Source organism: Martes martes (genome assembly GCF_963455335.1).
Source record: "Martes martes genome assembly, chromosome: 11".
Classification (NCBI taxonomy): domain Eukaryota; kingdom Metazoa; phylum Chordata; class Mammalia; order Carnivora; family Mustelidae; genus Martes; species Martes martes.
Genome location: NC_137899.1, coordinates 48,949,302 through 48,968,325, shown reverse-complemented (window position 1 = coordinate 48,968,325; position 19,024 = coordinate 48,949,302). Strand labels below are relative to the sequence as shown.

At 33.4% G+C, this 19,024-nt stretch overlaps 1 protein-coding gene across 1 annotated transcript in view; it reads left to right on the top strand.

The window, feature by feature from the left end:
- Positions 1 to 18,381, top strand: part of LOC308352454 (diacylglycerol kinase beta) — a gene marked incomplete at both ends in the record, with an annotated part of 141,171 nt that extends 122,790 nt beyond the window's left edge. The window contains 4 exons of the mRNA XM_080818721.1: positions 6,996 to 7,081; positions 10,353 to 10,442; positions 16,172 to 16,332; positions 18,271 to 18,381. Of these exons, the coding sequence (XP_080674847.1) occupies positions 6,996 to 7,081; positions 10,353 to 10,442; positions 16,172 to 16,332; positions 18,271 to 18,381 (448 nt within the window). The remainder of the gene's footprint in view (positions 1 to 6,995; positions 7,082 to 10,352; positions 10,443 to 16,171; positions 16,333 to 18,270) is intronic.
- Between the last annotated feature and the right edge of the window lie 643 nt (positions 18,382 to 19,024).

The following is a 19,024-nucleotide window of genomic DNA, read 5'->3' as shown; positions in this document are numbered from 1 at the left end:
TTTTGTAACACATTAATTTTCTAAGAATTATGTGCACGAGTCAAAAAGGAACAAATAGTTGGACCGCATTCGGGAGTCTATTGTTTCCTGATTTCTCCTTTATAATTCATTTTATGCCAGGGAGAACATTAAAGTTATTTAATAAGATAACAGGGGTTCTCAAGAACAAATATTCCCTCATTTTCTGTCTCTCATAATCTTTTTGGCATTTCTCACTGCCTTTCTCTCTGACACTTTCTCCTTCTCTTGTAAAATAGACATTTGCATAAAATATGTCTTTGATATTTCCAGAGATAATGAAATTAATGTTTCAGTTAATGGTGCATTGGAATATATATTTTCTCAAATACTCTGGAAGTTATTTCTGGCTGTGATGGTAACAGCATTAAGTTATACTGGGTTCATATCCATGAGTCCAAATTACATTTTTATGACTATCCCACTTATCTACATGCCCAAAAGAGTGTAAATTCATCTTTCATACAACATCCTCAAAAGATTAGCCAAATTTGTTTAAAATAGGTGCACTTTCTAGTTTACCTAACCTTTATTAGTAAAATAGAGTACCTGAGATATGAGACGACAGGACATGTTTATAATTAGTTTTACTCTAAGCTGAAATGTTGGGGGAGGCACATTACAGTTGATGAGTAATCACTTTGAAGCTGACGTTATCAAGATCCACAGGAAAAGATCAAATATAACCCTTCCCCAATTTGGTAGCATATAGTATAGAGGAAACTTTTGGGGGACCTAATTGCTTCATGCATAGATTTTTCTAACCTGACTGCAGCAGCAGTAATAGTATCCAGTGATACCAGTATGTATAGATGCACTTTGGGTATTAGGAAATGAGGTGGAAGGTGTTAGGAATTGTTTTTCTGGACTATAAATATGGTTTTGAAAACAATAACAACATCACAATTCAGAAATTTCAACCTGATTTTAATGAGGCAGTTGTGAAGCTATTTAATCTTGTAACTGTAAGAATAATAGGTAACTGTGTACATGCAGGTATGAATATGTATTGAGTTGAATAATAAGAGATAAGTATGCTTGTTTCTGGCTCAAAATGCTTAAATCAGAATGCAGAGCTTTCTGAAGGCAAGCTCTTGAGATAAACTATTTTTTCTAAACAAAGAGGAGGAAAAGGAGACTTGAGGGCATATAATAAAGTTATTTTCGATCCTTTGACCTTGTGTTTCTTTAATACAAAGAAACATGAATAGGTACAATTAAATGAGCTTTCATTCCATGCTATCATGATAACAATAATTATGAATCTCATACAGGTTTCTTCTAAATATCATAGAATATAGTTTTATACTATGTACATTGTTTAATTGCTATCCATATATTTATTTTTATATGTTCAGTCTGATTTCTAATTGATATAGAAATGATCATATATAAATGACAGAATCATTTATTTTCTTTGAATGGTAAAACAGGAGATTGGAATAAAATGAAATTCCTACATATAGTCGTTTAAGAAATCTAATTACAAGACACTTTCCAAGATTATGGAGTCAGTACTACAGGTTTTATTTCTTCGTTTTTAAAAAAGTTTTCCCAGTGTGTTTTTAAAATACTGTTGTCAAGTACAAATTAAAACTTCCTGAATTTTCTATATTAGTTTTATCTTCACACTTTTTTAGAAATGGAAAGTAGACTTCTGAATCTTAGTATCTTAATTTGCTTTTAGTGGTTCAAAACCTCACCACCCACTTTTTTATAGGGTGTGCTGTAGCGGTGGCTGTTGAGCAAATGTGATAGACAAGCCTCTGACGTGGAGCTGCTAAACCTGTACATTAACATAAGATCTCTTTCAAATTTAGCTACTGTAGATAAATAGGAAATGCTCTAGGAGAGCATGAATGACCAACACTGGAAACTCAAAAATCATTAATCCACTTCATAAGTCCTTTTAAGTTTTAATTTCATAAATCTCCATAAAAATAGTCTAAATAAATTCTGGGGCCATGCACGATTACTTCATTATGCAGTCGTTCTGTGGGTGAACCTCTGAAGTTGGTAGGTGAAAGTAGAGTACACAGTACTAAAGTTTCCACTAACAGATATCTTTCCAGACACTCTTTATTCCCTCATCCTTCTTGTTGTTAGGATGTCCTTTGAAGTGGGAGCCTCACATCTGCTGGTCTTCACAGCTTAATGAGTGAAAAGTTAGTACCCTGCAGAGCCCTGTATTTTTGTTCTTGTCAGGTCTCTTGGATTTGTTTGTTCTCAATCAGACCTATTTTCCTCCTCACTTTCTGTCCCTAATGCAGTGTCATAAGCAGGTCTCCCAGTAGTTGGTTTGCTATAGTTTCAGATCGAAGGTAGGAAAACTCACTGCCCATCCAGCTTTGCTTGGTAGGAAGTTCTATTTGTGATTATTTTGCCAGAACACTGGGGTAGGGGGTGAAAATAGAGGAGTGGCACTCTGACCTATAAAACATATATACTACTTTTAATGAAGGGAAAATAATTGAACTAGTAATAGTCTATGGCTAGTACAATTTAATTTACATACATGTATTGTTTATTCCTTAAAACAGCCCAACGAAGCAAATGGCATTAACTCCATTTTAAAGATAAGGAAACAGAGACTGAGAATGATTAAATAATTTTCCAAGGCTACAATTTCAATGGATGAATGAAATAAGGAATGAATGACTCTCTAGGGAAAACAGCATGGATTGAGTGGAGTAATAGGCTGAGATAGAGAGGTCAATTTTTCAATCCATGTAGCAGTCAATTTATAGAGAGTAAGCTGGTCTGACAGTCACATGGGGTTTATGTTTGGGGGTAGGATGCTGCTGAAGAACCAATGATGACAGTTTTAAAAGCAACAAGAATGAATAAGAGATGAAACATCATCATGGAGTAGAAGAACAATGGTGAGTCAAATGGATGGTTAGGCTTTCACCAGAAACAATTAGCTCTATGGTAAACTTTTCAACTGTCAGCATATTTTGAAAAACTTTGCTAGGTTTCAATTAGATAATGTTTGAAAATTAGGAGATAGACAAATTAATAGGCTATATAACTGGCAAAAACTGATTTAGGGAGAATTAGGAAATAGAAATTTTATTCCATAATTGTGAAAGGAATTCAAACAATTATTTTTAAAAAGAAGGAAAGAGAGAAACCAAAGACTCACCAGAAATAGAATAGCTTATATGTAAGTGCTACAAGTTTTAAGGAACTTCCAAAATTGTACACATGCTTCCAAAAATGGAAGATGAGGGCATATTCTGCAACTCACTTTCTGAAACAGAATAATTTTGACAAAAAATTAGAGTTGGTATCAGGAAGAAAAATAGTCTGTTGTGTTCATGAATATAGATTCAAAATGTCTAAGCAAAATATTAACAAACTGAATCCAGTTCTTTATAAAAATATTAATAAACAGTGTCCAATTTGGGTATATAAAAGTATCATAAGGATGCTTTAATGATATAAAAATGTTTAAATGTATATTCCCACATTACTGGTTAAATGAGATAAGCCATAATAACATCTCAAAAGATGCAGAAAAAAATTTTAACAGATCCATAATGAAAATCCTTACTATAATAGGAATAGAAGGAAATTTTATTACCCTATAAAAGATGTCTCTCAAAAAAAGGAAAGAAAAAGAATATCTGTACAAAAACATATTACATGGGGAAAATATAGAAATATTCTATTTAAATTTAGGAACAAGATAGGAGCATTCATCTGAATATCCCAATTCAGCAATGTTTTGGAACTCTGGGCAGCATAATAGGAAATAACAGCTATAAGGATTGGAGATCACCAATAGTACCAATATTATTGGCATACTATATTCATGGATGAAGAAACTCAATTTAAATTTTACAGATTTTATTTGTCCCAAAAGTGATCTATAGGCTTAATGTTAACTCTGATCAGTGTCCTAATTGGTCTTTATTTGTTTTAATCTTTATTTTTGTGGAATAGGACAAATTAACTTTAAAATATGTATATAGAAAAATCAAAGAAGAAATAATAGCCTAGATACTTTATGCTCTGTGAGATATGGACTTACTATAAAACTACTTAAAGAATTATAAGAATGTGATACTGGTGCAGGCATGGACAAAATATGAATAAAATAAAAGTTCAAAAAGAAATATACTCATATGTGGAAATCTGATTTATGATGGTGCTTGTGTGGTAAGATGTAGAATTATGCAATAAGTAAAAGGATGGATTAAAGAAGAGAGAAAAATTGGTGCACAACAGCCCCAAGGAAGGAAAGGAGGGAGGAAGAGGAAAAAGAAAGAGTGAGAAAGAAAGAAAGAGGATGGAGGTTGGAAGAAAGGGTGAGGAAGGGAAGTGAATAAAAGGATTCCTACCTCACACCACAACATAGACCTATTAAAAGTAAAACTGAAATTTTAAAAACATTATATATGAATTATCTTCTGACCTCTGAGTAGGCAAACTTTTCTTACACAACACAGGTCAAAGTGCTAACCACTTATGAAAAGGTTGATAAATTAGAATACATTAAAACCAAATCTTGTTTATTAAAATACACATTAAAGTTAAAAAAATTTCAATTTGTAGAAGATATTTGTAAAAAAGTATTAAAATTAAGAACAAGTAAAGAATTTTTACAAATCAACAAAGATAAAAAGGAGTAGAGAAAGGAAACAAGTCATGAATAACCGTTTTACAAAAGAGGAAACCCATGAAATTAAGAAGTGTAACATTTAAAGTGTTAGAGATAATGTACTCAGACAAATATCTATATTGAAAATGAATGCATACATTGGTATAACTTTTTTGGGAAACAAAACGTTGCATTAAAGTGTACCCTACTCTAAAAGTAGCCACTGTCCATGAGTACTAGGAAGCATGTCCAATAATACAGTGTTTATAAGAACATTAACTAACCAATCCAAATGTCCATTGACATGGGTTTAAAAAGGCACACTCACATATATGATAATTAACAGTAGAAACGAAATAACTTCCAATCCACATGGAGAGAACTTTAGCTATCACATGATTGAGTCTTAATAACAATACCAAGTGGAAAAAGCAACAAGTGACCAGAATGTTGTCTATGGCATATGCATGATAACTGAAAATTTAGAATAGTGCTCACTTTTGTGGATGAGGAAAAAGGATGCTAAAGGTCTATGTGAGTTTTTGGGAATGTTCTCCCACTGGGGTGGGCAGTTGGTACATAGGTACTTAATTTATCCATTATAAAAGACTCAAGAGGAGTCTTTTATAATGGATATTATAATGGATATCCATTATAAAAGACTCAAAGAGAATATTGCAGCATGTCTAACAAAAGGAAAATATCTACAATATAATACCTAAGGAAATACGTGGAAGTCTGATATTCTAGATATTCATTGCTCTTGATATCAGGTGGTGGGATTTTAGTTAATTTTTATACATTTCTATTATGTTTATACATTGTTTTTATTTAACAAAATGTTTTTCTAGTAATACTAATTTAAAAGAAAACACTCAATATGTAAAATTTATAAGATAATAATAAAAGACAACTCAGTAGAAAAGATGGGCAAGAGTTTGAAGATGCAGTTCATAGAAGAGATCACATACTTGTAAACCTACAAAAATATGCTCAACATACTCGCAAACAGGAATGTGTGATTTTACAATAAAAGCATAATTTGGTTTTTCATTATTATTGAACAAATATCATAAAGTTGTTTACAAGTAGTGTTTTGGAGTTGAAAGAAATGGACACATCTTCTATAGCAGAAACAGTTCAGAGAGTAGTATGATGGTATAGTAGTTTTCCCTTCTAGAAGATTAGCCTTCAAAACATATATGTATGTTCACATAAATGTACTTCAAATAGTGTTAACTATAATACATATTTTTTGTAATAATGAAACACTAGAAATAGTTCAACAGTACCTCAAGAGAAATGGTTTATTTGATCACACAATGAATACCTTATGTAATACATTCACTTATTGTAAATCATGTTGCAACATTGTGTGAGCTGACACAGAACGATCTCTTAGATATTTTTAAATTTGAAAAAATGCTCACAAATTAACAGGATGTATAGCATGAGCCTATTCATGTTAAAAATGTGTGTTTAATAAAATTCATATGTGCATACTCACATATGTAAATATATAGAAAAATTTCTTGGATGATTGCTTATTATATTACCGGTGGTTATCCCTGGGCAAGGGAGGTAAACAGACACAGTCCACATATTTCTGTGTTGTTTCAGTTTTTTTTTTTCTTTTTTTAATTGCAAGAAAGTAGGCATGTACAATTGTATAACTGGCTGTGTTACCTGCCTTTTTAACTTTTCTCCAAGGTAGGTTGCTTTAATAAGCATAGTGCTATGGCCAATAGCAAAAGAAGCTATGGGTGTTTATTACGGCCCACCCAGCAATTAGGCTTGAGTGTTCCGAGGTAGCAAACACTGAGGGCCATGTCAAAAGAAAAGAGAAGCCTGGTTCCCATTTGCAAATTCTAAGTCAGAGGAATCACTGAAACAGAACCCAAAAGCAGTGTTATCAATTTCTTCCAGTAATGGAAGAGTCTGTAAACTCTCAAAGACATATTTGCTGGCATAATAGTTGTATGTATATAATGATACAAAAGAGAATTTTTGATTAATAAAAATTATTCAATGAGCTGCTGTAGTAAATATCACTTTGGGTTATATGTGAAATGCAGATCACATGTGAGAGAATATTTTAATAAAAATCATTATAATGTTTAAGTTTTGTTTTTTAAACTTTAGAGTTGATAAAATACATGTTTAATATATGTCCAAATCAAGATGTTAATTCTTTTATTTTAGAATTTCACTCTACATAAGAATTTAATAATTTTCAATAAAATCTTGAGGTTATCTTACATTTTTCATCAAGTAGAAAAGTCTCTTATTAGATAAAATGCTAAGAATACAAAACTTTACAAGTCCAAATATTAAAATATCAATCATGTGCCATAACATGCTTATTTTTCAGGTTAAACTTTTTCCGTGATGTTCCTGATTTCAGAGTGTTAGCTTGTGGTGGAGATGGAACCGTGGGGTGGATTTTGGACTGCATAGGTAATGAAGACACATACTTAACATGGCTGGGGGGAGAGTGGTAACCTAAAATTCTGTATATTTTATTTATTTTATTAATTCATTGATATCTTTGTATGCTACAGTGATATAATCGGACATCTGGCATTGTTGCACATTACTTACTGATTTAATGGGTTTTCTTTAATTCAAAGTTTTAATTGAAAAAATAATTTACAAGTATCTTAAAAATCTTTCTTTTTAAATCCGCTTCTCATGGAATTTACTAAACCCTCAGAGCTATTTTCAAATCAGGCTCTACAAATTCCATTGTTTCTTTGCCCTGGGAAGGGAGTCAAAGAGAATCTTAGCATTTGTAATAAAACTTATGTCAAACAGATGTGCTTATTTTATTCAAGCATGGTGACTCAAAACCTTAGTATCTGTGGACATTCTTAGCCTATGCATCCATATTATTATTACCATAGCTATTTTTTTATTTATTGTGTATTCTGTCATAGATGTTGTGCTAAGAGTTTAGCCCCCATTCATCTTAATTCTCACAACTCTGTGACACAGAATAGATAATCCCATTTTAGAGAGGCTGTAGGGTGTGGAGAAGTTAAATAATTAGAATGGGATCAGAGAGCTATAAATTGGCAGAACTGGGATTAGAGCTCATCTTTTAACCTTTACCTAGATTGTGTCTCTACTTAAGTTTTTACAACTTTATTTTTATGAGAAAACAAAGCAGATACGTGACTGAGGATAACATGTAGACATGTACACAAAAGCTTGATGATTTAGAAAAATTACCTGGTTTTTCAGAGATAGTCAGCTGTCAGAAGTGATTACTGATCAGTAAAATAATCATGAATTGGCCTTCATTAGGAGATAAATTCCAAACAAATTTCCATTTCTTTATTGACCAATTCTTTTTTAAAAGGGGGCCGTGTCAGGGGCATCTGGATGGCACAGTTGGTTGAGTATTTAATTCTTAGTTTTAGCTCAGGTCATGATCTCAGGGTCCTGAGATCAAGCCCCTGTTGGGCTCTGCACTTGAGGCAGAGTCTGCTTGAAATTCTCTCTCCCTCTTCCTCTGCCCTTCCTCCTTGTGCTCCCCCTGCCCCACTCTCTCTCTCAAGTATATATATATATATTTTTTTTTAAATGGGCCCTTTCACAGAAGGGAGATAATTTGTTCAAAAGAAGTTTTGCTGCCTATGTTAACTGAAACACTTTTATTTAGTTAATGCAGGTGAACACATTTTATCTTTTCATGCACACAGAAGTATTCAAATTAAAAGTAAATATATGTTGTCAGCATACTTTTTGGTAAGCATCTTATGATTTTAGTCTACTAATTTTTTTTTTTAAAGAAACAGTGAAAATTCTGTTCTTTGGCCTTCCAGTTAAAGACATAAATAGTATAATATGCAATACCTAAGGAGAAAATCAGAATTCAGAAATTGCAGAAATTAGAGTTGCTTGAACAGAGTCTGAATACTTGTGAGAATTTTAATGAAAACAGTAGGATATTATGAGTTTATTTTAGCTCAAATCTAACCATTGGCGATTACACCATGACACATCCATCCCCAAATAGTCTGTTCCTTCCCCATTCTTCCACATAGACACATACTCACTTTGAGGGGCCGAGAAAGTAGAAAAAGTAAGGAAAAGTAATATATGTTTGTGAGAGTCATTCAAGTCATATGATGGTTTAAACAAAGCTATGTGAGGGCGCCTGGGTGGCTCAGTTGGTTAAGCACTGACTCTTGGTTTTGGCCCAGGTCATGATCTCAGATTTGTGAGATTGAGCCCCACATGGGGCTCCATGCCCAGCATGGAGTCTGCTTGAGGCTCTCTGTCCCCCTCTGCCTCTGCTCCTCCCCCAACCCTCCAGGCTTGTTCATGTACATGCATGTGTGCTCTCTCTCTCTCTCTTAATCAGTCACGTAAACAAAACCATGTGGAATTTTGGAGTACCTGGGTGGCTTAGTCAGTTAAGCGTCTGCCTTCAGCTCAGATCGTGATCCCCGGGTCCTGGGATGGAGCCCTGTGTCCGGCTCACTGCTCAGCAGGGAGTTTGCTTCTCCTCCCTCTGCCCCTCCTGCACCTGCTTGTGCTGTCTCTCTCAAATAAATAAATAAAGTCTTTAAAAATATGTGGAATTTTGATGGCAGAGATCTTTACTGCTCTAAGCCTGAAGTGTTACATTCTGTAAAGCTTAATCTCAAAGAAAACTTGCTGATCACAGAGTTACCCAATTCTTACATTGCTTGCTCTGACCCAAAGCAGCACCATGGGTAGGAACAACATAGTGAAACATTTTCAGCATTTTATTAGCTTTTAGAGTTTGATTTTTCAAAATATCTTATTCCTTAAATTGAAATGTACCTAGAGATGGTATTGTAAAAGAATTTTTTTATAGGAACCCATACCTCTACTTTGGTGTTGTCCCTCTAGTGTGTGTGTGTTTGTGTGTGTGTGTGTGTGTGTATATACACACACATATATATATATATACATACATAATTATATATAATTATTATTTTAATTTCTTTTCAGTGTAACAGAATTCATTGTTTATGCACCACACCCAGTGGTCCATGCAATACGTGCCCTCCATAATACCCACCACCAGGCTCACCCAACTTCCCACCCCCCCAGCCCCTTCAAAGCCCTCAGATTGTTTTTCAGAGTCCATAGTCTCTCATGGTTCATCTCTTCCTCCAATTTCCCTCAACTCCCTTCTCCTCTAGTATATTCTTATGACGCATCTATCTGCATCCTTGAAATTTCCATTATGTTAAATCCACTAAAATTTTTAATCGAGTTAAGATTTTATTTTATTTGTTTAAAGATGTTATGTATTTATTTGTCAGAGAGAGAGAGAGCACGCGAGCGTGTGGACACAAAGAGGAGGAGCAGCAGGCAGAGGGAGAATCAGGCTCCCCACAAAGCTGGGAGCCTGATGCAGGACACGATCTCAAAACCCCAGATCATGACCTGAGCCAAAGGCAGACGCTTAACCAACTGAGCCACCGAGGCATCCCCTGAGTTAAGATTTTAAAAGGCTTTCTTCAAACATGAATCTTGAAAATTCCTATCACTTTGTGAATTATGGTATTTATATGTGTTTTATAAATACAAATTAATCTTACTTTCTAATTGTGTATAGATATAAAACATAACTTTTCCGGCTTTTAGCTACCTAGTGGAATGCCTTCATTTCATGCCAAGCTGTCTTTTTTACTGTTGTTCCATCTGTGATCAAAATTTTATTTTATTTTAATTTTTTATTCCACAGAAAAGGCTAATGTTGTCAAGCATCCTCCAGTTGCCATTCTGCCTCTTGGGACCGGCAATGATCTAGCAAGATGCCTGCGATGGGGAGGAGGTAAAACAGCTACTGAAAATCTTAAAAAAACAGAAATACAGTACAGAGCATTTTCCCCCCCAAAACTAAGCCCATCGTTTTTAGTATATGACAGCTTCCATGTGAATTTAGCAAATACAATTGTTGTGAGAGGTATAGTATATAATTTTGAACAATAGTGTGGGGTAGAAAAGGAAATAGTGGACCAGGAGCTAGACTGTGAGTGCTGTCCTTTAATCTGATACTAATTATAGACTCGATGGGCAAGGCAAGTTTCTCAGCCTCCTTGATTTGGGGTTTCTAACTTAAGAAATGAGATAAGCACGGATTAACTCTAAAGTAATGTTTAGATTTTTAATCTGAGCTGTGTAGAAAAATCACTAACAAGGGAAAAAAACGAAAGGCTAAACAATTACTTGTCCAGGAATAAATACATTAAGTAACACATAATTTTTTGAGATCTACTTTATACCAAGGGGTATGTTCTGTTCTTGGGGTATAGGGTTGAGGACAGAAAACAAGGTCTACCTTCAAAGAGGCCTTGAATTCCAGTGGCACATAGTCATAAGTAAATTTTGAGACCTCCTACTAACAAGTAAACCTATAACCAACATAGCAAAAGGTGTCTTGGAGGAAATGATAAGATAACATAAGGAGAACCCTAGTGGTTGGAATAATGACAGCCATATAGAACTGAAGGTAGAGTTTAGAGGCAGAAAGAATCTGAGATAAGAGGTGCAGAGGTAGGAAGGGACTTAACATATTCAAGGAACTCAGAATGAAATAGTGTAGATGAGACAGGGTAAGGGGGAATATTTCAAAAGGTCTTAAAACAATTTGACATAACGTTAATAGGCTCTGCTTACCAGAAGATGCCAAAGAAAAGAAAAACAGAACTGAAACTAAGTGACTTTAGCTTAGAGTTTAAAAAGTGTCTACTTAGAGAAGTTTAAAAAGTGTCTGCTAAGACAGTGTGAATGAGAAGCCCTTGGGGAGCTTGTTAAAAATGTAGTGGCCTGACCTCCCCCCAGATATGCTGAATGGAAATCTCTGGGGTGGACCTGGGCAGATGATTTTCTTTTTGAACAAACTTCCTAAGTAACTCTGATTTACAATAAAAATGTGAGAACAACTTTTCCATGAGTTATCTAACCAACTGCTAAACTCTAAGCTGTGTTTTATATATGTGTATGTGTATGTAAGTGTACATGTATATAACAGACAGAATTGGAGACTAAGTTAAAAACTCCATATATGACATTTTTATAATTTTCATTAAGGGTATAGTTTAGTAAAAGAATATCATGAAACACTGAGTTAAATCTCATAGAGTGTAAAGACACACAGACAGACAGATGGATAGCACCACTGCTTATAAGATGCTTGTATTTGCCAGTGCATACATACCTATATTGATTAAAAGGAGAACACACATGTGACTTCTTGTGTATTCTTTGGAAAAATATTTTTGATATTTGAAAATTAATGATTTCATTTAGTTTCCAAACTCATAAATGGCTCCAATCTCAAAATTGAGATAGAATTTCCATTTGGGGTATCTTCTAATGATTTTCTTATAAAACAATTTAAGATATATTATTATCAGTAGTCAAAGGCACACAAATTATAGTACATGCCAAAGTATAGATTAATAATAAACTCTCTTTGTGTGCCTTGCATGGGCTGACACTGTCCTAGGTGCTGGGTTTAGAGTGAAAAAATAAATTAAATATTCCTACCTTTTGGAGATTATGCCTTCATTGAGTACACAGACAATAAATCAATGAATAATAAATTATATAATTACAAAATAAATATGTAAGACTCAAACATATTTAGAGACTAGAGGAGGGAAACTCTTCAGCTAAATGATCAAGAAGTCCTCTCTGAGGAAGTAACATTTAAGTTGGATTTAATATGTAAGGAAGGAAAAATAGCTTCTGAAATGGAAAGGGCTGAAGGAAGGCTGATGTGACTCTTAAATGGTCTGTGAGGCAGTGGGTAGGTGTGGAGTGGGGGTGAGAGAAACAGTGACTAGTATGAGATTGGAGAGACAGTCAAGAACCAAATATTGCAGGGGCTTGGTGGTCTTATTCAGAATTTTATTGGGTTGCACTTGAAGCACAGAGTGAAGCTTGGAAAGAGTTTCAAAAGCACCATGACACAATGACACTTGTGTTTTCAAAACCAGATTGATTGGGAGGTATGAAATAAACTTAAGAAACTTAAGAAATTGTGAAAATGTAGAGAATCAGAGTTTTCCAAATAAGAACTTGTGTTACAGTTTTTGTAATTAGAGAATGAATGGACTGGACCAGGATGGTAGTAATGGAAATGAGGCAAGTAGACACAGCGCAGTTCTCCTGTTAGGGAAGGCCTGGTAGAACCTGCCTGTGGATTGAAGATGGGCTTTGGAGAAACCAAGGTAGCAAGTGGGGCTGTAAGATGACCAAGTTGAATGATTAGGAAAATGCAGATACCATCTGGTAGAGTTTACTAATAAAGAAACTTGTTGTGAAGTGTGATTATTTCTTGCCAGGTGTGTAACTAACTTTGAGCAAGTTGCTTACCAACCATGGGCTTCAGATTCCTCATTAGAGCTTGAAAAAATGGTAGTGCCTGACATGTAGGTTCTTATACCAAACCATCAAATTGTTTACCTAGTGTTTGTGCTGAGTACTTTATGTATTTGTAACAAGTATCATCATGCTTAGTATTTGGGAAGGAAAGGACTTTATTCAACCAATAATCATTTGGTTCACTTTAGGTCACTGAATATATTGACTTGACTGGAATATATTGAAGCTTTTTTTTTTTTGCCTTTTTTTTTTTTTTTAACTTGAAGCTTATTTTTTACAAGAATGTATTTGGCAAAATGTAACACTGTAAGAATCGAGGATGTCCTAGGGCATTTGCAAATACTTAATTTAAATTCTCTTTGCAATTTTTCTAGTAATTAGTCTAACTAAAATTTAGGATTACAGCAGGAAGAATCTTTCATGAAGAGTAAGAGTGTAAGAATTTTAGATGGAACACACGCTGACAAATCTATATTGTTGCTTTTCTTTAAGTGACTTTCCTTTTTAAACATTTCTGTGGCTTTTTAGATAGATTCGGTAATAACATTGTACCATTAAATAGAAAATAAATACTAATTATATTTTTATTTTTTTTCTTAGCCTAGAGGGACTATAGATTTAAATCAAAATAATGGAAGCAAAATAACATCATTCTTTTCTGGGAATAAGCTTTTACTTCTATATTTAGTAAGTTTAATATGTATTTTTTTAAAAAACGATCTTCTTGAGTTTTGCAGTCCTATTTATAGCTATGAGTCATTATTTAACAAACTTGAGCATAGATAAATACAAGTAGGGTGTAGGTATTTGTTAAATTGGAGACTACCATTTGGAATTTATTATCTTTGTAAATTAGCTCTGACCTGCAGTTGCTGTGATTCTCAAAATAGATTTATGGCCTATATCTTTCCATTTTTATTTGGCTGGAAGACTATTGATATTAGCCTCTTTCATACTTATCCACAAAAACTTAGAGGACATAACCAGTACTAAAAATTTTAAGGTGAGTGGCACTTGTAGAATCTAGCTGTGGTAATTAATTTTCACTCAATCCATTCCTACTTTGTTTTCTCCTGCTCAGTTGCTGTTCCTACATTTTTCTAGTGTTACAGTGAACCATGCTGTTATTAACTTGAGATATAGCTGGGAATAAGCTTAAAATTTTATTTAAATAATTATTATTTGCTTGTATATTTGCTGAATGTGTATATAAATATTGTATTATATTTTATTACATATTATAGAGTATTCCATGCTATATTATACTGTATTATGTTAATATTTGCAAATCCTTTTATGTCTGAAAAGCATCATACTTATTTTCAAATGAGTAGAATTTGCTAAAGAGGTTAACATATTTACCTTTTTTATTCAGTTCAATGAGGACAACATACATAAAATTTACTTGGAGCCAAATATTTATTATTTTTAAAAGAAAATAAAAATTTAAAAGAAGTTCAACTTTGAGAATGAGGGTTGAACCATAAAAAATATGACATATGCATAAGTTTAATTATTATAATCTTGTACTTTAAATAATTTAGTGTTTGTACTGAGTATAGTTACACACAAATTATTATTTATATTCATAGTTTTTGAGTTATGCTACAAAAATGCAACATAACATCTATTAAAATACTGTTTGGTACTTTTAATGCTTATATCTGTCTAGTTATTATTTGTTGTACTCTTTGTTGTATGTATTAACTAGTACATAACTATTTTACCTGTGTAAGATAAAAAGTAATGGTGGGCACCTAAATAGGCAGTCCTAGATTCTGGCTGCTTTGAACTTCTAATAATTAATTCAACAAATAACACCATAAATGTAATTTATTTGTCTTTAGAGAATGTTGGCATATTACAGTGCCTCTTCTCTTAACCCAATTAGTTTTTCCAGTGTTATGTGTGCTAACACCTCTAATGAGGACTCATAGCCTCTGGCATTTCCTTGTTCAATGAATACATTATTAAAATATAGACCAAAGTTGAACACAGAAAAAAAATCTATGAAAATATTGTTCCAACTCAAAAGATCAATTCAAGAATGTATGTATGTGTCTGTGTGTAGAGGTAGAGAGAAATGTATTATTTAACTCAGTAAAATAATTCAAATTCTGTCATCATTATATAGTTGAGAACTTTCTATTCTTATGCCTCATGTACTAAGAATTTCTATGCGTTTTCTCATTTAATTCTCATAAAAGCAAAAGTTTTTACTGAGGAGGACACTATTTAGGGAGGTTAAAAGCAAACTTTAACACAACAAGGATTAGGCTACAGTTTGAACTATAGTATTATAGAGATAGATACATTTATGAGAAAATATAATATTAAGGAATAAGTTTCTTTTCAGGCCATCTTGATTATCTGCAGTAGATCCATTAAAACTAGATTTGTTGAGCATTTACTCTAGAGCAGACCTGGTAAAAGAAACTTACAGTGAGAAAGATGCAAATAACTATAATGCAGTGTACTAGTTGTACTAGTTGTACACTAGTTAGGAGGTAGGTAGGGCTAGTTTGGAGAACTGTGCGCTGTGGAACTGTAGAGAATCCATTACTTTGGGAGGGTGGCTTCTGGAAAGAAGTGCTGTCAAATATAAAACTTGCAGCAGGAGAAGAAGCAAGGCAACCAAAAGAAAAGGGAGACTCTGGATGTATAAAACAAGAGATGAAATGGCACAAAATGGAAAAGAGAAGGACCAGGCTGAAAGTTGTTCTGTATCACCAGAGAGTCAAGTGTGAGGGTCACTGAGGGATGGAAAGGGACAAGTCTGAAATCTCACCTCAGCTTTTTACTTCCACAACTGAGGGTGTTGCCTGTCTGTAAGAGAGTTAACAGAAGATATGGAAGGAGATCATTAATTTCTTTTAGAATAAATTGATATAAAGTTTTAGGGGGGTATGAAGTGGAGATGTTCACTTCACATTTCACCATACTGAGAATTGTCACCACAGGACAGAAGTATGAGTTGCAAATTAAAGCGAAAAATAAAATATTTCTATGAACTTACAATTAGAGTTAATTCTTTATCTGTGTTAGAATTTGCTTTAAGATGCATTGTTTGGCTTTAGAATGAGACATCCACATACATACACTCAAACACATATAAATACAGCTTTTGTTATTTGGTTACATTTTTTCTCAAGATAATTTTTTTTTCGTTAGGTTATGAAGGTGAGAATCTGATGAAAATCCTAAAAGACATTGAAAACAGCACAGAAATCATGCTGGACAGGTGGAAGTTTGAAGTCATACCTAATGACAAAGATGAGAAGGGAGACCCAGTGCCTTACAGTATCATCAATAATTACTTTTCCATTGGCGTGGTAAGACTTTGCATTAACTGTTCTTTTACCAGTCTAGCATAATCAGTGTGTTTAAACTCTTACAGTATGAATTTACTGATTACATATAATTTATCTTATTTTTGTGTCAGCAAAACACTTCTTCTAATGGGCAATAATAAAGCTTATGAATTTATTCAAAGTCAGAGAATCAGCAATAGATAAATTTTTCATGTGTTAAAAGACAGAAACTTTTTTTTGCAATTGATTTGACTATTTGTGTTACTAAAGTAAAAGGTAGAATGGTTTGTAAGATAGTTATGTTTTAGAATATAGGCTAAAACTCCACATAAAAAGTTGAAATGTAAAATTGATGCATCAAATTTTATCTTATTTTGAGATATGTATTAAAATCTTAATCTCAGAAAACAAACTGAGGGTTGCTGGAGGGGAGGGAGTTGGCAGGGGTGGGATGGCAGGGTTATGGACACTGTAGAGGGTATGTACTATGGTGAGTACTGTGAATTGTGTAAGACTGATGATTCATAGACCTGTATCCCTGAAACAAATAATACATTATATTTTAATAAAAATATTGCAACCAATTAGGTTTTTACAAATAGATACTATTTTAAATTTTATGGTTAAGTCTGAAGTCTAAGAAAAATGCTACTATGATTCTCAAGTGATTAATAAGTCAAAGGGCTGCCTTTTCACTTAATTTCTTGAAAAATCTTAGACTGAAAGTAAAATATCATTTGGCAATTAAAATAGTTATTATGATTTCAATCCCTAAGGAATTAATAATTTTAACAGTTATTTCATACATGTGTACATATATGTTACCTGGTAGTTAAGAATTCTTAAAATATATTGTATACAAAATTATATTCCATTTAACATGTGTTACTCAATATTAATCTTATGTCTTTCTCTGTCATGTGCACACACAAACACACACACATCACTTGTAGATTAGAAAAGGCACTGAATGAATTCTTGAATTTAGGAGTCAAGCTACCAAAGCAAGGGTCCTTTAGCAATATTTTTTCTTTCTTTTTTTTTTTTTTTTGGTAGCTTGACTAACATAAATTTATTATATAATTTTGTAGATGATTATTCAGGTTAAGTCAGCTGGTTTCTCTACACCAGGTCTATAAGACAGCAATATTTTTTGTAAGAGTCCATTTATTTATCATGATGGTATTATTTTTTTCTCTCATTTTTACAAATAATGTGTTTATATATTTAAAGAGCCTCAAATAATGGTATATAATAAAGGCTAAATATGCAATTATTACTAAGTACCATTAGTAATCAACTACAGTTATTACTATTTGCAAGAAAAATGTAATGTATTTGATCCATAAAAGTCCTCCTATTCATCTTTGATATGAATATGCACAAAAATGTTTTTAACAGCTTTACGGGCATGTAACTTAAACACAACCTAATTCACTCATTTTAAGTGAACCTTTCAATGATTTTACTAAATGCATCCAATTTTAGAGGATTTTCATTACCTAAACAAGAACCCTCATGCCCAACCCTCATGCCATGTTATCAATTCTGGCTTCTTCCCCGGCTCTAAGCAATAACTAATTTTTCTCCATCTAAGAACTACCCTTTATGGATATTTCCTATTAAAGAAATAATATAAAATATAGTCGTTTGCATTTGGCTTCTTTCATTTCACATAGTATTTATGAAGTTCACCCCTATGAACTGTATGAATACTGTTTTCCTTTTTATTGCTACCATCCCATTGTATGGACATATCACGTATTTATTCATTCACCAGTTGATGGACATTTAGATTGTTCTGAGTCTTTGGGTATTATGGATAATGCCATTCTCTTGGGTTCCTTCATTGTATTTTTTGGTTATTGTTATTTTGGTTAATATACTTTTTAACTCCACGTTGCCATTTGTTTTTTTTTTATAATTTCTATGTTTTTAACTGGTATTTTCTATTTGAAGAGTCATTGTTGTTTTGCGTTCCTTTATTCTTTAAGCATGGTTTACTTTAGTTCTTTTGACATATTTAAAATAGCCGTGGTGAAGTTTTTGTCTGAGAAGTTCAACTTCTGAAGCCTCTCAGAGAGTTTAATAACCTCTGAACCACATCCAAGACAATTTTCCGCCGAATTATGTACATTTTGCTATTCCTCTGCATGTCTGCTAATATTTTGTTGGAAACTGGGTATTTTGTATAATGTATTACATTGTATAATGTATTATTGGGATTTTCATCCATTCACAGTGGTTATGATTGTTCCTCTGTTAGTTTAGTGACTTGCCTGCACTAATTTTGTGGAGCCTTTCTCCCCTGTGGTATATGACTCAGTTTTGTTTTGTTTTGTCTTTTTACTTCTTGTTTTTTTCTTAATCCTGGTTTCCTGGGGATCACTCCCATGTCAGCATGATTGATCAGAGTTTGTGCTCAGTGCGTTTGAGCCAGTAAGTCTTCTGGTTTGCCATTGGATCTGTGTTGTCATTGGGAACACCCTTAAACTTGAGGCATTCAGCTTTTAATATTTGCTGACCCTTCTTTTGTCTCTTTTGCCACGTATACGAATTCTTACTTAGCCAGGATATATAATCTACTAGGGCCCCTTTTGGTCTTTTCTGAACACGTGTGCAGCCTTGCACACGCATAGAGCCTTTCAGACAGCCGGGGATGTGTGACAAATGATCAAGGCCCATTACGGCTATCTCATTCCCAAGATCTGTT